Source organism: Diceros bicornis, chromosome 9 (assembly GCF_020826845.1).
Source record: "Diceros bicornis minor isolate mBicDic1 chromosome 9, mDicBic1.mat.cur, whole genome shotgun sequence".
Taxonomy (NCBI): Eukaryota; Metazoa; Chordata; class Mammalia; order Perissodactyla; family Rhinocerotidae; genus Diceros; species Diceros bicornis.
In genome coordinates, this window is record NC_080748.1 from 12,495,883 (window position 1) to 12,521,170 (window position 25,288).

General features: G+C 36.3%; 1 protein-coding gene across 3 annotated transcripts in view; it reads left to right on the forward strand.

The window, feature by feature from the left end:
* Positions 1-25,288, forward strand: part of MTUS2 (microtubule associated scaffold protein 2) — a 411,904-nt gene that overhangs the window by 320,801 nt on the left and 65,815 nt on the right. The window contains exon 1 of one of the 3 annotated variants that reach the window (XM_058547943.1): positions 21,405-21,611. The exons of the other annotated variants lie outside the window; for them this stretch is intronic. Within the exon in view, the coding sequence (XP_058403926.1) occupies positions 21,558-21,611 (54 nt within the window). The 5' untranslated portion in view covers positions 21,405-21,557. Of the gene's footprint in view, positions 1-21,404; positions 21,612-25,288 lie in introns of those variants that run through there. 3 annotated transcript variants of the gene reach the window in all.

Consider the following 25,288-nt stretch of genomic DNA (forward strand, 5'->3'; position numbering starts at 1 on the left):
TTTTACTCATATGTGGAAGATAAACTTACACATGGACAAAGAGAACAGTTTAGTGGTTACCAGAGGGTAAGGGGGTTGGGGAGTGGGCATAAGGGGTGAAGGGGAACATTTATATGGTGACTGACAAATAATAATGTACAACTGAAATTTCACAATGTTATAAACTATTATGACATCAATAAAAAAATAACTATAACCACTTCAATTTGGTAGCAAACTCACAATACAAAAAGGGATAATTTCTGACAACAAAAACATAAGGGGTAGAGGAAAAGGAAAGAACCTGCATAGGCAAGTGAAGATAAGGCTACCAGCAGAAAAAGGACGATCTCATCTGTAAGCTCTTTTATACAAACCTCACGGTAACCACAAAACAAAAATTCAAAGCAGAGTCACGAAACATAAAAAAGAGGAGACTGAGAAACACATCACAGAAAACCACCAAACTGAAATCACAGGCAAAAACACAAGGAAAAAGAAATAATGGAAATATAGAGCAACCAGAAAACAAAAGATAAAATGGAAGTATTAAGCCCTCATGTATCAATAATCACTCTAAATATAAATAGATTGAATTCACCAATCAAAGGACACAGAGTGGCTGGATGGATTAAAAAACAAGACCCAGCAATATACTGCCTCCAGGAAACCCATCTCAGCTCTAAAGACAAACAGGCTCAAAGTGAAGGAATGGAAGATGCTACTCCAAGCAAAAGGCAACCAAAAGAAAGTGGGTATAGCCATACTTATATCAGACAAAATAGACTTCAAGCCAAAAAAGGTGAGAGACAAAGATGGACACTATATATTGACAAAGGGGGCAATCCATCAAGAAGACATAATATTCATTAAAATATATGCTCTTAACAAAGGAGCACCAAAGTATGTAAAGCAACTATTGACAGACCTAAAGAGAGAAATTGAAAGCAACACAATAATAGTTGGAGAATTTAATACCTCACTTACATCAGTGGATAGATCATTCAGACAGAAAGTTAACAGGAAAACATTGGTCTTAAATGAAACACTAGACCAGATGGACTTAATAAATATAATATAGAACATTCCATCCCAAAGCAGCAGAATACGCATTCTTCTCAAGTGCGCATGGAATATTTTCAAAGATAAACTATATGTTGGGAAACAAAGCAAGCCTCAATAAATTTAAGATTGAAATCGTATCAAGCATCTTTTCAGACCACAATGCTATGAAACTAGAAATCAACTACAAGAAAAAAGAATTGGGAAAGTCACAAGTATGTGGAGACTAAACAACATGCTACTGATCAACTATTGGATCAATGAAGAAATCAAAGGAGAAATCAAAAAATACCTGGCGACAAATGAAAGTGAAAACACAACATACCAAAATTTATGGGATGCAGCAAAAGCAGTACTAAGGGAGAAGTATATAGTAATACAGGCCTACCTACCTCAAAAAAAACAAGAAAAATCTCAAGTAATCTAACACTACACCTAAAAGAACTACAAAAAGAAGAAAAAGGGGAGCCCAAAGTCAGTAGAAGGAAGGAAATAATAAAAATCAGAGCAGAAATAAGTGAAATAGAGACTAAAAAGAAAACAGAAAGGATCAGTGAAACTAAAAGTTGGTTCTTTGAAAAGATAAACAAAATTGACAAACCCTCAGCTAGACTTACTAAGAAAAAAGAGAGAAGGCTCAAATAAAATCAAGAATGAAAAAGGAGAAATTACAATGGATACCACAGAAATACAAAGGATTATAAGAGAATACTATGAAAAACTATACACCAACAAATTGGTTAACCTAGAGGAAATGGATAAATTCTTAGTGTCATACAACCTCCCAAAACTGACTCAAGAAGAAATAGAGAATCTGAATAGACAAATCACTAGTAAAGAGATTGAAACAGTAATCAATAACCTCCCAAAAAAACAAAAATCCAGGACCAGGTGGCTTCTCTGGTGAATTCTATCAAACATTCAGAGAAGAGTTAATATCTGTTCTTCTCAAACTCTTTCAAAATATTGAAGAGAAAGGGACACTTCCTAACTCATATTACAAGGCTAACATTACCATGATACCAAAACCAGAGAAAGACAACACAAAAAAAGGAGAATTATAGGCCAATATCATTAGTGAACATAGATGCAAAAATCCTCAACAAAATATTAGCAAATCGAATACAGCAATACATTAAAAGAATCATACACCATAATCCAGTGAGATTTATTCCAGGGATATAAGGATGGTTCAACATTCATAAATCAATCAATGTGATACACCATATTAACAAAAGGAAGCGTAGAAATTACACGATCATCTCAATATATACAGAGAAAGCCCAAGATTCAGCATCCATTCATGATAAAAACTCTGAATAAAATTGGTATAGAAGGAAAGTACTTCAACATAATAAAGGCCATATGTCACAAACCCACAGCTCTCGTCATACTTAATAGTGAAAAACTGAAAGCTATTCCTCTAAGAACAGATGTCCAAGGCAAGGATGTCCATTCTCACCACTTTTATTCAGCATGGTATTGGAAGTCCTAGCCAGAGCAGTTAGGCAAGAAAAAGAAATAAAAGTTATCCAAATTGGAAAGGAAGAAATAAAACTGTCACTATTTGTGGATGACTTGACTTTATATATAGAAAATACTAAAGAATCCACCAAAAGAACTATTAGAAATAATTAATGAATATAGTAAAATTGCAGGGTACAAAATCGACATAAAAAAATCAGTTGCATTTCTATATACTAACAAAAAAATAGCAGAAAGAGAAATCAAGAATACAATCCCATTTATACTCACAACAAAAAGAAGAAAATACCTAGGAATAAATTTAACCAAGGAAGTGAAAGACCTGTACACTGACAACTATGAGACGTTGAAAGAAATTGAAGAAGACATACACATATAGAAAGATATTTCATGCTCATGGATTGGAAGAATCAACATGGTTAAAATGTCCATATTACCTAAAGCAATCTGAAGATTCAATGTGATCCCAATCAGAATCCCAATGACATTTTTCACGGAAATAGAACAAAGAATCCTAAAATTTATATGGAACAACAAAAGACCCCAAATAACTAAAGCAATCCTGAGAAAAAAGAACAAAGCTGGAGGTATCACACTGCTTGATTTCAAAATATGCTACAAAACTATAGAAATCAAAACAGCATGATACTGGTACAAAAACAGAAACATAGATCAATGGAACAGAATTGAAAGCCCAGAAATAACAGCACACATCTATGGACAGCTAATCTTCGACAGAGGAGCTAAGAACATACAACGGAGAAAGGCAAGTCTCTTCAATAAATGGTGTTGGGAAAATTGGACAGCCACATGCAAAAGAATGAAAGTAGACCATTATCTTACACTATACACAAAAATTAACTCAAAATGGATTAAAGACTTGCATGTAAGACCTGAAACCATAAAACTCCTTGAAGAAAATATAGGCAGTAAGCTCTTTAACATTGGTCTCATATATCTTTTTGAATATGCCTCCTCAAGCAAAGGAAACCAGTGAAAAATTAAACAAATGGGACTACATCAAACTAAAAAGCTTCCACATGGCAAAGAAAACCATCAGCAAAACAAAAAGACAACCTACCAGTTGAGAGAAGATATTTACAAATCATATATTCAATAAGGGGTTAATATCCAAAATATATGAAGAACTCATACAACTCAACAACAAAAAAACAAACAACTCAATCAAAAATGGGCAGAGGATCTGAACATTCATTTTTCCAAAGAAGATATACAGATGGCACCAGGCACAAGAAAAGATGTTCAACATCACTAATTATTAGGGAAATGCAAATCAAAACCACAGTGAGATATAACCTTATGCCCGTCAGAATGGTGTTATTAAAAAGACAAGAAATAGCAAGTGTTGGAGAGGATATGGAAAAAAGGGAACTCTCATACACTGCTGGTGGCAATGTAAATTGGTGTAGCTGCTATGGAAAACAATATGGAAATTCCTCAAAAAATTAAGAATAGAACTACCATGTGATCCAGCTATTCCACTTCTGAGTATTTATCCAAAGAACATGAAAACACTTATGCAAAAAGATATATGCACCCCTATGGTCATTGCGGCATTATTCACAATAGCCAAGACTTGAAAGGAACCTAAGTGCCCATCAATGAATGAATGGATAAAGATGTGGTATATATATATTCAATGGAATACTACTCAACCATAAAAAAGATGAAATCTTGCCATCTGTAACAACATGGATGGACCTTGAGGGTATTATGCTAAGCAAAATAAGTCAGACAAAGACAAATACTATATGATTTCACTCATATGTGAAAAATAAACACACGCATAGATACAGAGAACAGACTGGTGGTTACCAGAGTGGAGAAGGGGTGAGGGGAGGGCGAAAGGGGTAAAGGGGCATATGTCTAGGGTGACGGATGGCAACTGGACTTTTGGTGGGGAACATGATGTAGTCTATACAGAGGTCAAAATATAATGATGTAAGTATATATATATATTTACATACATATACATATAGATATAATGATGTACACCGGAAAATTTTTTTAATGAAAGAATGTTTTTATATTTTTGTCACATAAATATTTATAACATGAACAATATATAACATTGCTTTTTGCATGTTTTTTGATTTATATAAATATCATACTGTATATCTCATCCTACACACAAACTTATGTTTCTGAGATGTTTCCGTGTTGATTCATGTAGATCTCATTCATCTATTTTCTCTGCTGTGTGAAATCCTACTGTATGACTATGCTATAATTTAGATATACAGTATTTAATTGAAAGACAGATTGTTTTCATTTTTCACTATTAAAAATGAGCTGAACATTCTTAAACATGCCAACTTGTGTACGTATGCAAAAATTTCTCTCTAAGGTATATATTCAGAAGTGGAATTACTGAGTCAAAGTGTGCATATATCTTCACCTTTCTCATATTGCCACATTGTTCTCCAAAGTCGTTGTACTAATTTATACTTCTACCAACTACTGTGACTGTACCAGCAGAGATATTATTAGATACTCTAATTTTTGCCAGTCTGTTGGTGTGAATTGGTATCTCCCTGTGGCTTTTATTTGCGTTTCACTAATTATTATTTAAGAATGATCATTTGCATTTTCTCTTCTGAGAATTACTTCTTATCCTTTGTTCCTTTGTCTAGCGTTATTTGTCTTTTGCTTACCAATTGGAAATAATTTCTACATATTCTGGATACGAATCATTTATGACATATATATTACAATCATTTTCTCCAGTATGTGACTTGATTTTCATTTTGTTTTTGTGACTTTTGATGAAGCAAATTTCTAATTTTAATGGGAGTCAAATTTATTATTATTTTTTCTTTATTGCTTGTAATTTTTTGTGTCTTGATTAAAAACAAAAAACTTTCTCCCCTAAAAGAGCATAAGGATGTGTTGTTATAGTCTTTTCTAGTGTTTTAACGTTTTTAATTTTATATTTAAGTTTTTAATACAGTTGGGATTAGTTTTTGTTATGACATGAGGTAGGCCATCAATTCTATTTGTTTTCATATGGATAACCATTTGTCCCAGCCCCTTTTATTGTATGGTTCATCCTTTTCTCACTTGTGTGCAATGCAATCTGTATCATTTATCAAGTTTCTACACATGTATAGCTGTCTACTTGTATATACATTAAAGATACGAGATGAGTTTGTTCTGAGACCTCCACCTCCGATCCATAGAGTTTATTCTAGCCTGCCCCCTTAGCTTATTTGTAATTCCTTTCTCCAACAGTGAGAAACATGGCTCTCCTTATCTACGATATATTTACTTTTTTGGTCTATCCTAGAATAAACACAAAGTGGTTTCAGTTGTTCACCCATTTATGTACAGTTCTTTTTGTCTTTAGCCTTGTAATATATAGTCAAGATACTGTTTTCCAAAGTTACTTAATTTTTTTCTTCCCCATTTGCTTCAGTGTGGTTATGTTATTTATTTGTTAAGAAAAAGTTAAGTTCATTGTGTGATTTCTATTTTGGGTTCCCTACACATCCTGGTTGATTTTAATTATTTCTTACTTTAATGAGTATGTGATACGTTGACATTGCTTTAACACACAAGGATACACAAGAAGGTATACTTAGAGAAGTGTCACTCTCCTCTCGTCCCTTCTATCTCATTCCCATTCCCATTCCTCATTCTTTCTACTTCATTCCCACCAACCCACTTGTCGTGGTGAGGTTCATTTCTGTTCTATCCTTCTTGTTACAAAGGAACAGATACATGTTTATTTCCTTATGTTCTCTCTTACCTGGAAGATAGCACAGTATAGTATAGATATTCTTTTGCACCTTGTTTTTTTTTTTTTCCCACTTAACAATATATTCTGGAACTCATTCCAAATAAAGTCATATAAATCTTCTTCATTCCTTTTTTTAAAATGCTGCATAGTACTCCATTGTGCAAATGTACCATAATTTATTGAACCACTTGCTCATGTATGAGTGCTTAGGTTGTTTTTTAATATTTTTCAACTACAAACAATGCTGTAATGAACAACTTTGTGCATTGTTAGAGATGTATTTTCAAGGTAAAATCCTAGATGTGCAATTTCTAGGTCAAAAAGTACGAACATACATAGTTTTGTTACATTTGGTCAAATTCCTCTACAATAGATTTGCACCAGTTTGCATTCCCACCAGCAATGTATGAGAGTGTTTCCCAAAGCCTTGCCAATCAAATGTGCTGTCATATGTTTTCATTTTAGCCAACCTGATAGGTGAGAAATGGTATCTCAATGTTGTTTGCTTTTCTCTAATCATGAGAAACTTTGAACAATTTTCATATGTTTAAGGGCTATTTTTATATTTTTTTAAATTATTGATTTCCTGTTTTTCTGTGGGGTTCTTGGCTCTTGGTTCGGCAACTTCGAAGAGTTCTTTATGCATTAGGGATATTAGCTCTCTATCTGTGATACATGCTGCAAATGTTTCCTCCTAGTTTGTCAGTTATCTTTTGATTATGTCTGTGGTAGTTTTTACTATCCAAACATAAAAACTTTCATATAGTCAAACTTATTAGTTTTTTTGCCTCTGTATTTTTAGTCATAGTCAGAAAGTCTTTTGCACACTAATGTTAAAGAGAAACCCACTTGTTTTTTTTCCCAGTACTTGCATGGTTTTACTTTTAAACTCCTGATCCTTTTGGAGTTTATTCTTGGATATGGTGTGAAGTATAGATCTAACTTTATCTTTATCCAAGGGCTACCCAGTACCACTTATTAAAAGTCAATCTTTGTCCCAATGATTTGAGATGCCAGCTTTATACTATACTAAATTTCCATATGTCCTTAGATCTATTTCTGGGCTTTCTATCCTATTCCACTGGTTTATGGTCTATCCATATGCTGGTGCCACACCGTTTTAATAGGCTTTGAAGTATGTTTTAGTGTCTGATAGGTCTAGTCCCCTTGCATAGATGTTCTTTTTCAGTAGTTTCCTAGATATTCTTGTATGTTTGTTTTGCTAAGTAAACTTTAGTATCAATGTGTCCAACTCCATAAAACAGAGGCTTGTTGGTACTTTTAATAGGATTACATTAAATTTATCAATTAATTTAATGAGAACAGATATCTTTATGATGCTGAGTCATCCTTTAAATAATATAAGATGCTTTCCATTTGTCTGTCTACTTTTGTGTTTTTCCAGAGTAATTTTAAGTTTTCCTCATATAAGTTCTGCATATTTTTGGTAAGTTTATTTCTACATATTTAATATTCCTTATTGCTATTATAAATTGGAGTTTATCTTCTATCATTTGTTTAGTCATTGTTTGTGTATATAAAGGCAATTGACTTCTGTCTGTTAATTTTATATCTTGCTCCCTTACTAAATTCTTGTACTGAGAATTTTATCCTTGACCATTGATTTTCTAGAGCTTTCCAGTTATACTGTCATGTCATGTAAAGATAGAACAGTTTTACTTCTTTACCAAATCTTTCACATCTCATTAATTTCTCTTTTCTAATTGCATTGGCTAATACCACTAGTACAGTATTGAATAGTAATGGAGATGAATAGGTGTCTTTGCCTTGTTTCTAATTTGAGTGGAAATTCTTCTAGTGTTTCCACATTAAGTAAAATAATGGCTTTAAGACTAATATTTTTTTTATCATTTTAAAGTGTTTTATCATGTTAAGAAAATGTCCTTCAATTCCTATTTTCTTGAGTGCCGTTAACAGGAATGGGTATTGACTTTTCGTCATAGGCTTTTTCAGCATCTATGGAGATAATCATATTTTTTCCCTTAGATCTATCAGTATTGATTTCCTAATATTGAAACAATCTTAAATGACTGGGATAAATCCCAATTGGTTATGATGTATTATTTTATTTATTGTTTGCTAATATTTTATTTAGTCCTTTTGCATTAATATTCATGAATGACAATGCTTTTTTCTACTTTTTTTGGAGAGTCTTCATCAGGTTTAGGTATCAAAATTAGATCATACTCAATTTACTAAAAGAATTAGGAAGTTTTTCCTTATTTTTGTATTAGTTTTCTATTTGCAGCTGTAACAAATCACTACAAATCAAACAAATCAGTGTTTTAGTGGCTTAAAACAACACGAATTTATTATCTAACAGTTATGGAGGTCAGAAGTCCAAAGTGGGTCTTACTGAGCTAAAATCAAGATATTGGCAGGCTGTCTTCATTTCTGGAGGTTCTAAGGGAAAATTTATTTTCTTGCCTTTGCCAGTTTCTAGAGGTCACCCATATTCCTTGGTTCATGGCCTCCTTCCATCTGCAAAGCCAGCAATAGTTGAGTTTTTCTCTTATTATCTTTCTGACAATGACTCTCCTGCCTCCCTCTTCCACATTTGAAGCCTCTTCTGACTACATTGTGCCTTCCTGGATAATCCACTATAATCTCCCTATTTTAAAGTTAGCTGATTAGCAACTTTAATTCTATCTGAAACCTTAATTCCTCTTTGCCTTGTAACATAACATAGTCATATGTTCTGGGAATTCAGACATAGACAACCTTCAAGGAAAGGGAGACATTATTCTGCCTGCCACAATCTTCAATGTTCTAGAGCAATTTATAGAACACTGAAACTATCTGATCTTTGAAGGTTTAGTAGAAAACCATGGTGAAAATATCTGGGCCTGATTCCTTTTAGGAGTGACAGTTCTTTAATAATTGTCTCTGTATCCTCTGTGGAAATTTAGTCTGTTTAAACTTTCTGTCTCTGATGGGCTCAATTTAGATAATCGATATTTCTTTAGAAAATTATCCATTTAAGATTTCAAATTTATTTGTATAGAGGTCTACAACATATTCTTTTATGATTTTTAATTCTTCTTTCTGTTTCCTCCTTGTCATTGCTTATTTGTTTATTTGTGCTTTCTCTCTTTTTTCTTCTTCAAGTTAGCTAGTGGTTTCCTATTTTGTTAAGTTTTTTCAATTAAGTCTCCTAGTTTTCTATTCTCTACTTCATTAATTTCTGCTTTTATCTTTATTATTTCCTTCCTAGTCCTTCCTTTTGGTTTACTTTGTTGTTCTTTTCCAGTTTTTTCAGGGAGGTATTTAAGTCGTGTATTTACATCTTTTCATTTTTTAATTTTGAAAGCATTTCCTGCTATGAGTTTTCCTTTGATAACTGCTTTAAATGTATCCCATATGTTACTGTTTTTGGTTTTTGGTTTTTGTGGTTTTCTAAAAGAATTCTTTAATTTCAGTTTGTATTTTCCCTTTCATTCAAAAATTGTTTAATGGTAGGCTTTTTAAATTTTCAGGTGGGTGACCTTTTTGTTTTTAATTTTGATTAATTATTTCTGTTTTTATTTCATTAGTTAATAATTTCTACTTTTATTACGTTGTGATCAGAGAGCATTGTTTGTAAAATTTCTAATTCATGGAACTTTCTGATGTTTTCTTTGTGATCACTTTTTATGAATGGTTCAAAGACCTTTGATAAAAAGGTATCTTTACTTCCATTATCAAAATATGAAGTTCAATATATATCCATAAAGCATACCTAATTGATTATGTTTTGTTTTGTTTGTCCACTTGATCTGTCTTGAACTGAGAGTGGTAAATCTCCTCCATAAAGTTGCTTGCCCTGTTATTTGGAGGATAGATATTCGTAAGTGTAATATCTTCATTGTAAATTTGGCTTTTAGCTTTAAAAAGTGCCCTTCTTTGTTGTGTTTAACACTTTTAAGCTTGAATTCTTATTTGCTGGATATCAGGATTGCTACTTCTGCTTTCTTATTGTTTCCGTTTTCCTGAATACCTTTATCTATCCTTTTATATTTTGCCTTTCTGAATCATTTTATATATATTTCATGGATATAGCATATAGTTGGGTCTTACGTTGTGAGCCAAATTGAGAATCTTTTTCTTTTAATTGGTAAATTTAGTCTATCACATTCATTGATATAGCTGATATCTTTGGTCTCAATTCCCTCATAATGTTTTATATTTACATCTACTATATTTGCTGCGTTTCTTTTTTCTAAAGATGTATATTCTTTGCTCTTTAATTTTAAAGGATGGAATTTAGGAAAACATTATTTTTGTTCTAGTGGCTACCTTTGTACTTACACCTTTTTGAATGTTTATAGTTCCCTGTTTTCTCAGCTAACCTTTGACCATCTGGTTTGCCAGTTTATAATTGTAACCTTTAACTCCTACCTATTGCCTACACAGCAACCAATAAGCTTGTTTTACTGTCTTCATTCTCTCTTCCATCCCCTACCAGTGTTTACTTACATTATTTCTATTGTCAAGACGTATAGCATTTGTACATTAGTCTTCCACCCTCATTCTCACATTCGTTTTTGTCTTAGATCTGCAATTCTCTATACAAATGCTCACATCAGTTACTTTGCTGAAAATTTTCCAGTCATCTCTTAGATGAAGGAAGGTCGTATTCTAGGCTATTCCTCAAGAAAAACTCATAGGTACAAAATTCCCTATGTCCCTGTGTGTTTCAGACTTTTTCTATAGCCTTGATATTTAGATGGCCTAACGTTGTAGAAAATCCTTATTTCATATTTTCTTTCATTAAGTTGTTCTTTATTTGTTTATTTATTTTTAAATATTGCTCCATTGTTGTCTTGCTTTGAATAGCTAATACTTCTGGCCTTGTAATTAGGTGATCTTTTTGCCTAGAGGTCTTGATTTTTTTTTTTTTAATTTCTGAATTTTAACAGGTACATCTTAGAGTTGCTAAATCTGGGTTAATTTTCCCAGGCACCCAGTGGGCCCTTTCAATATGAAGATGCAATTTTCTGAAACGTTTTCTTAAACTATAGTTTTTAAGTATTAGGCCTGTTTCATTGTTTAGGTTTTCCTCTTCAGGGAGTCTAAAAATATGAGTATTAATTTTTCTTTTTCTGTTTTCCATTTCCAATATTTTCTCTATGACCCTTTTTACTTCTTTCTTTTTCTCATTTTCATTTTCTTAGTTGCTTTTCTACCTTTTAAAATGTTTCTTATTAAATTTTTATTTTAATATATCTTACCTTGGGCACCTTTTAATCTTCATTTCTGAGATAACTTTTTTCTTCCATTTTGACATTCAAGTAATTCTCTTTTTATTATTTCCTGTTCTTTGTTCTTAGTTTTTACATTTCTCATTCAAGATCTTGTGTTTTTATCTCCAAATGCTACTTTTAGTGTATTTAATTCAGTTTTGAGTGTTCTTTTATAACTTTCTTCTGCTCCATGGTTGTTTTCTTGGAGGCAATTTTCATCAGTTGAGGTGTGTTGGATCTTATTTTCTGAGTCTTTGTAAAAACTCTGTTTCTGTTTATGCATTTTTTCTGTTCATTTTTGTAGTCTTGCACTGATTTTAAGATTCCTGCTTGGTGCCTTCTTCTGTCAGTGTAGCCAGGTCCAGATTCTTTAGTGGATTTGGTGGGTGAGTAGAGCCAGGGATTGTGTCCTCTGATTTTTTTGGTACTCTTTTGTCTTGTAGGACCCTAAATTTCCCCCTTTTTTCCTTTTCCCTTCACCACCCAGTTGCCATAGGGTGCTGCTTCTTTCCTTTTTGCCTTTTTTCTTCCCCAGAAGCTCTTCATTTCAAATACTGCCACTTCAGGTCACACATACCTTTAAGTTCCTTCATGTTAGACCGCATGTGGCTCTCCCAGGAGACTTTTGTAGGACTTTCTTACTTAGAGTGAACTAACTAGCCCTGCTCTTTTCTTTTTCCTGCAGTTTTTCTTACCTCATTCTTCCTCAGGGAAAAGTCTTACGAAAGGGCAAGAGTATGAGAGATTGCTTTCTGAAGTTTGGTGGGTTTTGTATTTTACTTATGATAATTTTGAATTTAGGCATTCTATATCCTTAACTTATGCTGACAATTTTTTTCTTCTTGTTATTATTTATTGATTTTGAAGAAATGTTTGGAGATGTGGACTTAGGTATATTCCATTATCTTCCTTCTTTTTCTTTTTTAATCTCTACTGTATCTGTAGAATATCCCTCCTTTTTCTTTAAGATATTTATTTGTACCTTTCATCTTTTCTCTTTGACCTGAGCTAGTTTTTGGTTTTCATTCATTTATTCATTAACCCAAAAAATATTTATTCGGTACTACCTTGTGCTAGGCACTGTTCAAAGTGGAGAATGCAAAAGAGCCATCAGAACCCCACACTACAGTGGGAGTGCATGCTAGTAGGAGGAGATAAACAACAAACAAACAAGCAAGTTATGGTAAGTAATTTGGAGAGTTAAAAATCAGGAAAAAGGGATAGGGAGTACTGGGGTAAGTGAGGGTCTGCTATAAATTTACATAGGTATTATGGGAGGGCTTACTGATAAGGTGACAGTGGTTAGGAAACAAGGTGTGGATATCTGGAGAAAGGGTATTCCAGGCACAAGAATCAGTGGGAACAAAATGTCTGAGAGGAGAAAATACTTGACATGTTGGAAACACAGCAAGAAGGCCAGCATAACTGGAATGTGGTAGATGATGAGGAGAGCACTAGATAATGAGATCAGAGAGGTAACAGGAGGTGAAGTACCAAGGGCCATTGAAAGCACTTTGGTTTTCATTCTGAGTAAGAAGAGAAGGCATTGGAGGATAGAGGATAGGGGAGAAACATACTCTGACTTTTATTTCTAAAATTTCTCACAGTCCAATTTGTTGAGAATAGATTGGAGGTAGGGGCAAGGGTACATACAGGAACATCAATTGGGAGGATGTTGCCATAATCCAAGTGAAATATGATGGCAGCTTGGACCAGGCTACTTATAGCAGAGGTATAGAGGTCATCAGATTCTTGATCTATTTTTAAGGTAGAGCGGACAGGATTTGCTGGTGGATTATATGTAAGATTATAGTTCATTATATTATTTTCAAAGAACTATGGTCACCTTCACTGTAAATGTAGACTTTTTGCAAACATCAGATGTAATCACTAGTTGTGGGACACCTGCCATTTTCTTCCCTGATGTGATAGCATATTTGGCAATCTGGGTATGTGCTGCAGAATAAAGGCTATATAGAATCGTTGGTTTGAGGACATGTGGCAGTTTAGAGTGAGCATTGCTCACAATGTTGTTTAGTGATAGACCCACACAGATAGATGGCCAGGGTCTTATCATCAGTGGAAAAAGAGAAAAAGAGAGAGAAAAATGGGAAGGTGGTTGTGAGAGTCAGCTTTCTTCCATTCTTATGTCATAAAGGTAATGATGGAAAGGTATGCCCTTAAAATCTTGTACTTCTTCCAAGCTCCAAATCAAAAGAAAAGTCCAGGTGAATATCAAAGCACTTTCTCCATCTTTGTTTGACAATATCTTTGCAATTGGCACCAAGGATTACTGTTGTTCAGGGGTTTTAAACACCTTCCAGATGTTAGAGCAACATCTGTGTTGTTGCATATTAGTAGAGTCTCTGTGTCCTGTAGTTCTTCAGCTTTAACCAGGGTAAGTCCACTCAGTCTTTTTTTTTGGTGAGGAAGATTAGCCCTGAGCTAACATCCATTGCCAATCCTCCTCTTTTTGCTGAGGAAGATTAGCCCTGGGCTAACATCCGTGCCTATCCTCCTCTACTTTATATGTGGGACGCCTGCCACAGATGGCTTGCATAAGCGATAAGCGATGCATAGGTCTGTGCCAGGGATCCAAACCTGCAAACCCCGGGCCGCTGAAGCGGAGCACATGAACTTAACCACTACGCCACCAGGCCAGCCCCGCCACTCAGTCTTTAATGTATTTATCCAACTGGTACTTACTGCGTGCCTGGTACTGTGCTAAGTGATAAGGATACAGTTGAATCCTTACAGGCAGATGTGGTCACCGCTCTCATGGAGCTGGTGACCTAGTAGGAAGACAGATATTAAAGAAACAGATCAGATAACTATTTCATTGCCATGGTAAGAAATGCTACAAAGAAGGAGTAGAGGTTTCTGGGAGAAACTTAACCTGGCTGAGGAGTTGGGGGCTAGTCTTCCCAAAGGTGAGAAACCATATGCTGAGATCAGTGACACGTTCTCCCATTTCTACAGTGATCCCAGTCTGTTTTGGGGAGACCACTGCTTCATCACAGTATAGTAAGGATTGGCCACATCCTTTCATCCGTTCTTTATAATGGCAGCCACATTGTTGATTGATATTCAGCTTATGGTCCACTGTGATCTTCCCTCTCATCTGGTGTATGTCAAATAGACAGATGCACTTTGGAGTTTTGCCAGCTGCTTCCCTTCTCTGTATCTGACTCTACTTGTCAGTTATCTAATCTTGTCCAACCTATTCATCCAGCTAGTAGAGATCACTTTGAATTTGACTTCTCTTATGAGAGTAGTCAACTCTCCTGAATATAATGCAGAAACAAAGATGATACCTCTCCTGCAATCATCCTAGTCACTGACTTAAAAGGAAAAGAAATAAAGGTACTTTCAAAGACTAACAGACTAGAAAAAAAGACTGTCCTACATAAGTAGCAACCTTCCTACTTGGATATTTGCAGAAAAGTGACATTTTTATAGTTCTCTTTTGACAAGTATCTGAGAACAGAATAGTGCATATGCCATTTGTTTCTTTTTTATAATTCCCTTAAATTCTAAATCCTGGCTATTACATCAAAGATATTTCACAACATCTATTGTCTGTATGCAGATCATCATAACCACCAATCTCGTCCAGTTTAAATATTTCTGTTTGGTATTTTTCCTTTCCAGTCCGTTCTTACCCATTAAAATCTCTAGATGGATTGTGTTTGGTAAAAGCTATGCATATTTTCCTGGCGATCCTCTTTGCTAAAATCCAGTGCTGAAGCTCCAGCTCGTATTTTAGATGCGTGGAAAAAGGAGGGGCCTGGACGGTGGAACCAAAATAAACAGATGGTTGCCTTGACAATTTGTAAGAGGCTCTTTCATGATCATTTTTCATCGTTTTCTTTTGAAATAAATAGTGAAACAGAGATACAATTGTTATCTCTGATCTCCTGCAAATGGCCCCATGGCTCACAAACTGCACTAAACACCAAAATGCCTCTGCCACGAAGCCCCTTCCCTTAGGTCCACTCCTCCGAGGTCCCATCCCGCATCACTTGGGGAAACGGTCATTGAGACTTACTCTCAAGGCAGATTGCTAGTGTTGTGGGTGTGAATGTGAAGACGGCATAGCAAAGAGGCCATGATATTTTGGGGAAGACAAATGTAAACAATTACTATTACATGAAGCAGAATGTCATTAGCAAGAGCAACTATACAGAATGACATGAAATCACAGAGAAGGAGAAAATTCACTCCAAATGGGAGGATCAGGCAGAGGAGGTGAAGTGGTGCTGACTGGGACTGGGGAGTCGAGTTTGAGCAGGAGGAGACATGAGTCTGACAGGGGTGCTGGGGGTAGGGGATGGGTGAGGAATTCCAAGTTTAAGGAAGACAATGAAACCATAAAATTGAACATTTTAACATTAGCTTGTACACATGGTTTCTACCGTGTCAATTTAAAGTTATTTGTGCATTGGTTTGTGAATGTACTTAAGAAAAAAATTAAAAAACACTGCAGTAGAGGCTCTTGTTCCAAGTTCTGAAAATGTGGGGCAGTTTGATAAATATGTCTGAATTCCCTTTTATATTTTCACATGCTCAGGTCCCTTATCCAGGTTATAACACAAACTTACAATTCTATAAGCCTTGCAAATAAAAAGCCTCAACAATTGCAATGCAATTGATAAAGCACTGTGGCTAAGGTCATAAGCTTTCAAGTCTGATCTGAGTTCAAGACTCTACTCGATCATTTCCTGGCTTTCTGTACACTTAACAGGTTGTGTAATCTCTGAACCCCAGTTTTCTCATCTGCAAAATGGAGATGATAATAGGATTTATTTCACTTGTTTTTTAAGAGTCACATAAGATATTGCATGCAAGCCCTAAGCACAGTGCCTGGCATCTGTTAATGACCAGTTAATGTTCATTATTAGTTATTGCTCCAAAACATAGAGTGTTTATAAGCTTTTCTCTGAAGAGGTATACCAATAGATCTTCATATAACTTTTCTAAATGCTCATTCCTACTCCAATGCAAGAAATATGCCAGAAATAAAAACCACCTCAAACTTTTTTTTTTTTTTTTTTTTGGTGAGTAAGATTAGCCCTGGGCTAACATCTGTGCCCATCTTCTTCTACTTCATATGTGGGACACCTGCCACAGCATGGCTTGACAAGCAGTGCATAGGTCCGCACCCAGGATCTGAACCTGTGAACCCCAGGCCACTGAAGTGGAGCGTATGAACTTAACCTCTACGCCACCGGGCCAGCCCCTCAAACTTTTTTAAATATTAGGAACCAAAATGTCCCAGATTTCATCAGACAGTGAGGTCCCAGCTTCCTTTTATGCCAAATCTAAATCTCCATTCTATATGTCTTCAAGTAGTTCAGTCTTTTTTCAGATATTCAAGTACTTTGGGGACTCCTTAGAAAATTTTTACGAGAGGTACCTCCCTACCTAGCCCTTGGCTTGCCACCGCATTTTAGAGTCCAGTTTATTTCCCTCGAAGTGAGTTTCATTGAGCATTTTCCTGCTTTTAAAGGCCCCAAAAGAAGGAGCTGTTACTTTCTCACCCCATCCTAAGGCCCCATCCTGATTTCTTCAGTGACCTCTTCCAAGGACCTTTGATCTGTGAGAAGGATCACTTCCTTCAAGGAAATCTCACTCCTGCCAGGTGGCCCTCAAAAGACAACAAATATCCACGATGGGACTAGGATACTGTGTTGTGTCAGAAAGGAAGGAATGTAGCCTAAGGAGTTGTGTCAAAGGGACACAGGGACCAACAAGAAGGTGCTCCCATTGGCCAGAGATGAGATAAACTGAGCGTCTAAAGAGGATAGTGAATTCAGTTGATTAAAATGCACTGTGTACATTAACATAAAAACATGAGTTTATAAGGCTGTTTTGAAAAAGTGAGAGAAAGCAAACAACCTCATTGGGTACCATTGCAACACCAAGTCTCCATTCAGAAAATTGGCACTTAAAAGAAAAGGATTAAGTATTTATCCTATCTTTCCTGTACCAACTGTATTGTGGGGAATTGAAATCATCCTAGTTGATGATGAAAAATTCATTTCTTATACAAAAATTCCAGCTAATAAATGCAAAAGGACGATAGAATCAGAATATCGTGTTGTAATTCCCAATGAAATAATTAATTCAGGTAATAGTCATTAACCAATGAACCTTGAGATGAAAGGTTGATGGGGAACTTTACAATGGAGGAGATGAAGTTGTCACATCTAATCTTCTATTGCTTCACTAAAAATGGAACTCCCAGACATTGTGTGCTTCCTGATGGGATGCAATATGATGCTCACAGCATCACAGCTGGGCTATTATTGCCCAAATAAATTGAGCCAGAATCTCAGCCAGCCTTAAGAACTAAATTTCATTTTCAGGGATGTAGGAACAAGTGAAATGACATCACAAGGAAGGAAAGAGGCAAATCCAAAATGTGGGACGTACTACAAGCCAACCAACCCAGTTCCTGAACAAGTCAATGGCATGGAAGAGAAAGGAAGAGGAGGGATGGGGACCGCTGTTGATAAGAGAGGCCTGAGAGACTTACCCCCTAATGTAATATGTGGACCTAGTTTGGCTCCTGATTCAAGAAAATCAACTGTAAAATAATTTTCTTTTAGAAACCAGGAAACTTTGGTTATGAACTAGGTATTAGATGCCAAGGATATATTGTCAATTTTGTTTGGTGTTTTAATGGCATCGTGGTTATGTAAAAATGTTCATAATTTTCAATGATGCATACTAAAGTATGTAGGGCTTTGCTTTAAAATACTTTAACAAAGAAAAAAAGAAATGGGACAAGTGAAAATAAAGTGACAAAATCTTGATAACTGCTGAATCTGGGTGATGGATATATGGAAAAAAGTAAAAAAGGGATAGATAAAACAAATGTGCCAAAATCTTGATAACTGTTGAAAGTGGAAATGGGTATATGAAGGTCCTTTGTATTTATCCCTCTGTTCTTGAGTATGTTTGAAGTTTTTTAACTTATACAGAAAACAAACATGCACAACTCCAGGACATTGGTGCATTTCTCAAAATCTGGGTTACTTGCTCTGAGTAATCTTACCATGTGTGCAATTTCAGCAATGCCGTGTAGGATGGACTGAGCCACCCCAGGCCCGTGCCCTTTAGTGCCCTCTGTGCACAGGAGAAGCTGAGTCCCATCGTTCTTTGTGTGGCCTCCCCAGTCTCTCCCTGGTCTCCCGTGGGCTCCTGCCTGGGTGAGCGCTCTCATGGGTGGCCTGAGAACAAGCAGTGATTTTTCCAGTACGGTGCAACCTAGATCTTCATTTGCAAAGAAACAGTTTCCTAAGGTGCACAAAGATAATTCTGCCCAAGGAAAGCTTTACATCACCAGAGGGAGAAGTTTAGCTTCTTGGAGCCTCCCCATTCCCCTTGGCCCTTCCACAATAGGGGCTTTGCTCTATCTTGACTTGATCAGATACCTGTTGTGCAAGAACTGCTGCCTCCAGGTGAATGCAAGACACCACTTGTTAAATCTTAAATTGCGGTAAAATGGACATGACATAAAATTTACCATTTCAACCGTTTAAGTGTACGGTTCAGTGACATTCACTATATTCACATTACGTGCAACCAATCTCTAGAATTCTTTTTATCTTGCAAAACTGAAACTCTATAGCCATTAAACAACAATTCCCCACTCCCACACTCCCCCAGTCCCTGGCAACCACTATTTGCTTTCTGTCTCTATTAATTTGGCTACTCTAGGTACTTCGTATTAGTGGAATCACGTAGCATTTGTCTTTTTGTGACTGGCTTATTTCACTTATCATAATATCCTCAAGGTTCATCCATGTACTGTAGTAGCATGTGTCAGAATTTCCTTCTTTTTTAAGGCTAAATAATATTCCATTGTATGGATGTACCACATTTTGTTTATCCATTCATCCGTCGATGGACACTTGAGTTGCTTCCACCTTTTGGCTATTGTGAACAAAGCAGCTGTGAATGTGGTTGTACCAAGGCACCGCTTCTTGCAATATAAAGCTTTTCTTCCAAGGTTTCAAAAGTCCCAGGAACAGCTCTCAGCCCAGGTTCCAGCTCAAGGTACTATGAGCTTCTCTCCCTCTGGGAGGTCGGCCCAAGCTCCCTGCCAAGGAGGGAGCTTTGTGAGAGAGAGGCAGCTTTGCACCTCCCGACGTCACAGAGCCCAGGCCGTGGTGGCTGCCTTCCCCTGGTACACTTCGTTTTAAAACAATAAAAATAATACGTGCTGTCAAGAGAATAAAAAGTGGAAATATGCTCCCTCACCTCTATTTCCTATTCCCCACGAGTCAGCTGCCCTGATATGAACAGTGTGTATTTTTGCAAAAGCTTTATTCTAGAAATATACAAATATATATATGTGTATAGTTTTGCTTTGTGTTTTATCAAAGTTTATTTTCTCACTCAACAGTATATCATCTTTCCATACAGTGGACAGGTGTTGGATATCTGGATATTTTCCACTTTTATGCTGTTACAAACAATGCTTAATTGAGGATCCTTATGCATACACCTTTGCATATTTATGTGAAGATTATTGTAGGATAGAAGTGGAAATGTTGGGTCAAAGTGTATATTTAAAATTTTGATAGAAATTGAATTTGAATAAATAAAATAAAATTTTGGTAAGTACAGCCATATTGCCTTCTTAAAGAATTAAACTAATTGACCTATTAGCTTTAAAGAAAGATTTGAACTTATTCTTTCAAGTTTAGGGCAAACATTCCAGTCTGTTCTTATCTGATCACCAAATACCGTTATCCTCTCTACAAGCAAATCTAAATGGCCAGTGTTACTTAATTAAAATCTGCTTCGAAAATCTCAAGTTAGTAAAATTATCTAATTTTAACAACTATTGTCTGTTTATAGTCTTAGGCAAATTTTGTGGAGAAAGATGTAATTGTATAATTCTGAAGATGATACATTTCAGGATTTCTCCTTTGAGATATCAGGAAATATAAAGTTAATCTTATAAATATTTACATCTTTTACTTTCAGGATTGCATAAATATATTTTTAAATACCAAGTCTCTTTTGAAAAAAACTTTTGCCCCCTATTCCCTTCCCTTTTTGATTTTTAACTGTTTGAAAAATTACAAATTGTGCAAAAAAGATTAAGTCCTCTAAGGTTTTTATGCTAATATGCCTAGGAGAAATATCTGCCCCAAACCTCAACTTTAATTAGTTAAGCCACTTAAATGGTTTGTGTATATTTATAATTTATTTATAATTATTCATATATATTTATTATATTATAAAATAAATATTTTATAAAATATTTATAATTATATTTCAAATATAAATATTTCACCAAACAAGACAAAAATTGTTCATGGCACATAAATCTGAAAATGAGCAGTTGGTGGTCCCCATAGGCAACCAGTACCCTGAAAGGAGGAATTTATGGAAGGAAAGGCCATATCCATCACGTCTATAGATATTTTTCCTTCTCAGGAAACTAGAAAGCCAGTGTTTGAGCAGAGCGAGGTCTCTCTCAGCCCCCTCCATAGTCCTCAGCCCAGAGTATCCCTTGAAGACGGGGATCTTCTTTTGTGTTCCTGCGTCCCTCTCCAGCCGTGTGTGCGTCGCGCAGAGGCGCATCCGCGCTCGCTCGGGGAGGGCTGGGAGCGGCACGGCTCCCTGCTGACAGCAGGCTGGCTGTCCTCTTAGGGAGGTGGCACTGGTAAATGCTCGATTTTTATGCGACTATTGATTTGCCTCACTCTGAGGATTCCAGTGGCAAAGTGACCCTCCCTCCGCCCGGCCCCTCCCTTCCCGGCTCCCGCCCTCCCCCTCCCCGCAGCAGGATCCTAACGCTGCCTGCTGCTCTGCGCTCCTCCTCCTCTCGTTCCTGTGGCTCCTGGATTCCTGAAGTTATTAGGAGAAATAAGGTAGCCGAGGGGACCACATGGAAGTTGTGACAGCTCCTGGTGGCGCGCCCCTTTCGTTTGAGTCATTACCTCGCCTTAGGAATTACTGCTGACACGTTGAATGAAGGAGGTCCCCTCGCCAGCCAGCCTGCCGGGATGGGCCACTGCTGCTGCAAGCCTTATAACTGCCTTCAGTGCCTGGACAAGACGGTACTTTGCCTTCCCTCTCCCTCTTCTTCCCCCTCCTCCTTCGAAAGGGCAGAGAGAAAGCCTGAGCCAGCCACTCTGTCCCTCTCCCCTGGCATGTGTGTGCGCTTTGTTGGTGAGCAGGAGGCTGAATCGTGAGTGATGTTCACAGAAACATTTGGTCTCACATACTCTGCAGTGCCTTACATAATTCTGTATTCCTGCAGTCTCAGATGAAACTGTTGCATTTTCCTGAAACAGTAGGGCTCTGCTCAAACATCTCAAAATCCAAACTGCCAAGAAATCCTTGGAATATCCTTAATGCATTTTAATGTACCTGTGAAACCTAAGACCTACCAGTGGGGAATTTCCATTAGCTAGACATGTTTCTCTTGGCCACCTGCTAACTTTGAAAGTTTACCACTCTTTTTTTTTTACAAACAGCATCCATCCTTGTAATTTATATTCTTAAGGTCAGAGAAGAAGCACCAGTGCAGTCATTCTCTCTGTACTTTGTTGCATCACAGAGGGGTGAATAACATAGAGGTGGAAACTTAACAAGCCAGTGAGTCTGAGTGTGTTCACATCTTCACTGGAAGGAAAATTCACAGCCAGGGAACTGAGAATAGAAGAACTGTTTGACAATTCCAACACAAAGCCTTTCTTTGCTTTTGACATTTGCCTGTGAGCCTGCAGAGGGATTAGGATATACTTTTAAGTTCACTTTTAATTTTCACTAGAAATACATTGGCAAGAAATCTTGTCTCTGTGATACACTTTATTATCACACACATTGGATTTCTCAAAGATGCATGAAATGGGATTTAACAAGGGGTTGAAATTGCCTCTTTCTACACATGTGGGTGTCAGCTACATAGATAGCTTGAGGTATAGTATGTGACCAAGTGAAGGAAAATATATGGCTTAATATAAAACTCATTATAAGGGGGTCACTTGGGAACATCTTAGTTATCAGTTCTGTTTATGGACTTTGACCTCATGTCGGGTTACATACTACCTAGGAAAATTTAACTGATGTCTTAAAAGTCACCTGGTTCTTTTGTTCCAATCGAAATTAACTATTTCAGTGGGTTTGGCTTTTGCTACCATATGAACTAAAATATTTATGTACACATTTATGTTCTTTTAACCAACTGAAATAGAAAACATTTGCACTCCGTTGTTTGCAATCCAACATTGAAGTGATTAAGCCCTTTTTCCAGAGAAGAAGTTGCAAAGGGGTGTTGAAGAAAGTTTTGTAACACTAGTTGTAAGAAAAGGGAAGGATTTGCTACATGTACAACAATATTATAGTGTTCATATTCCTAAGCCCTGGTACAAAAGTTTTAGAAATAGAAGCTGTAATAGGCAGGCCTTTTTTGAGAAAATATATTTTAAAGTGAATATGTCCTCCTTTTTTTTTTCCAAATCAAGTCCATAAAAATAATTATCCCTGCGTCATTCTTTAATTTGGAGACTTTGGAAGATAATTAAATGTTATTTCATCTCTTTGGTAGTGTGATGTTTAAGTAACTTGCAAATGTTTTAGCTTTGAAACTTCAAACTTAATACAAATTATTCTCTACTGAGGAAAACTTAAAAACTTACACTGCATCTGTCAACTTTCTCCTTGTGTTTACACCCATTTCCACTATTTTAGAATAGCATTCACATTGGAGGTTTTGTAAATATCTGTTCGTAGGTGCTCGTTTTAGGAATTGAGGGCTTTCCTTTGTTAAATTAAAAAAGTCATTGTTTTATTTAGTTGCCTGCTTTTCAGGATAACTTCACAGGCAGTATGCCAGAATCACTTGTTTCTTCAGTAGTTACCTATTGGGCCAGGCATTGTAGACTAGGAGTATACTGGGATTCCACTCCAATCTCCAACTCTGGAAATCAGTACTCCTTTAAATCCCACCATAAAATCCTTCAGTCTGTTAATTGGCGCTAACAATCCCAGCATCAGCATTGAAAGAGGCCTAATAAAATTGTTGATGAAGTTGTTTCTGGTTACTTTAGCCCAGCTTAATAAACCTTAAAAAAAGAAACATTCCCTCAGAACTTGATATGGATACAAAATAAAAAACTTAATTTTGAGAAACAAAATTTTTTTTAACAGTTTGATCATAGTGCAGCTAAAGATGTTCTGAAAAGAGTGGTGGGACAATTAAAGATACTTTTTACGTACTCGGTTTCAGAGATGAGGCTGAGAAATATAAATCTGAAGATGCTTCTTTAGCATTAATTTATTGGGAGAAACTATAGATTCTTGCCTAGAGTATAAAATGAATAAAAATGTGTTAAATGAACAAATGGTTTTTAAAAGCTGATCGTGCTTATGTATTTTCAACTTATAAAACACCTGTTCATTGACAATATTTATTGGTGGTTTACTCTGTGCTCAGTTATGGGACTATCAAAGAATTCTTAAAAGGCACAGCTTACCCTGTGGAGTTTACCAATTGTTCATTTGGTTGTACTTCCGTCTTTTCCAGAGAAATTGCAAGTGAGGTAGGCAACAATAACACATATAGAGGCTTAAAACATTAGTACAAGACTGGAGAATAGTTATGTGAAAGTTATGTGGTACTGGCCATACCTGTTTCTGGAATCTAGTGAAAGGAGAAATCTGTGTTGGAATCATTGGCAAGGTTTCTTGGAAAAAATCAAACATGAATTGCACTTTAAAGAATGGGGTGGAGTTTTAATGAACCAGTGAGGAGAAGGAATAGAATTTGAAGCAGGGAATGCATGAGTAAAGGGGTTTTAGCCTAGTCTGATGAAAGATGAGAATAAGCACAGTGGGAAATCTGAGGACATAGAGATTGTGGGGAAATATTATCCAGGCCAAAAGCCAGACCCACGTTTTTTAACTTGAGTTAATAAGAAGTAGGGATCCATCTTGGGATTTTGAGCAGAGAGGCAATCTGAGAAAGACTCATTCTAAAGGTATTTTGAAAGGAAAGGTTTGACCCAGGAAGGCCACTGGGACACTCGGATGAGTCCTAAAGAGTCCGTTCACCTGTCACATAAGGAGGTCCAGGATCAAGCTAGCAGCTCTGTGTACAGAAAGTCCTTACCCAACCTTCCAGAGCTGATCATTCTTAGGAACGTTGAGTTATTAAGAGAAACAAACTAGATGTATAAACTAGAATGCCAACTTGTTTCTTAACAAGAAGAAATGTAACTGACAAGCAAAAGAATGATGACAAGCCTGATGAACATGTTATTTCTTTTTAGAGTCCAAAATCTAGCTTTATAAGAAGCTTTGGTGAGAATGGAATCTGAGTCAGCAAGTTGACATTTAGGCCCTGAGAGACCTCAGAGCCTGGGTGTCCATGTGCCATCACCCATCTAGCCTGAAATACACTCGAGAAGGCTGTGCGATTGTCACTGCCCTGCTGGCTGCCTCTTCTCAGCTCACTTTGCTTTGCTCCCTTTACTGCAGCTGGCCTTGTCTTGCTGGTTTAGGTCCTATCCTGCCCCTTTAGGGGTTCCTTTGCATATCTCTACCCTAACCTTTTATGTGTTGATTATAATCTCAGAGTCTAATCTTATTTAGCTTTTCTCTAAATTCTTGGTAGGGGTGGGAGTTGGGAGAAGGCACCTGACTGTTCCTCCCAGGTATGCATGGATAATTTGGCAGTAATAAATTTGGGAAGGTGATTAGAGGATGATAGAATCCAGACAAGTCAAGAAAC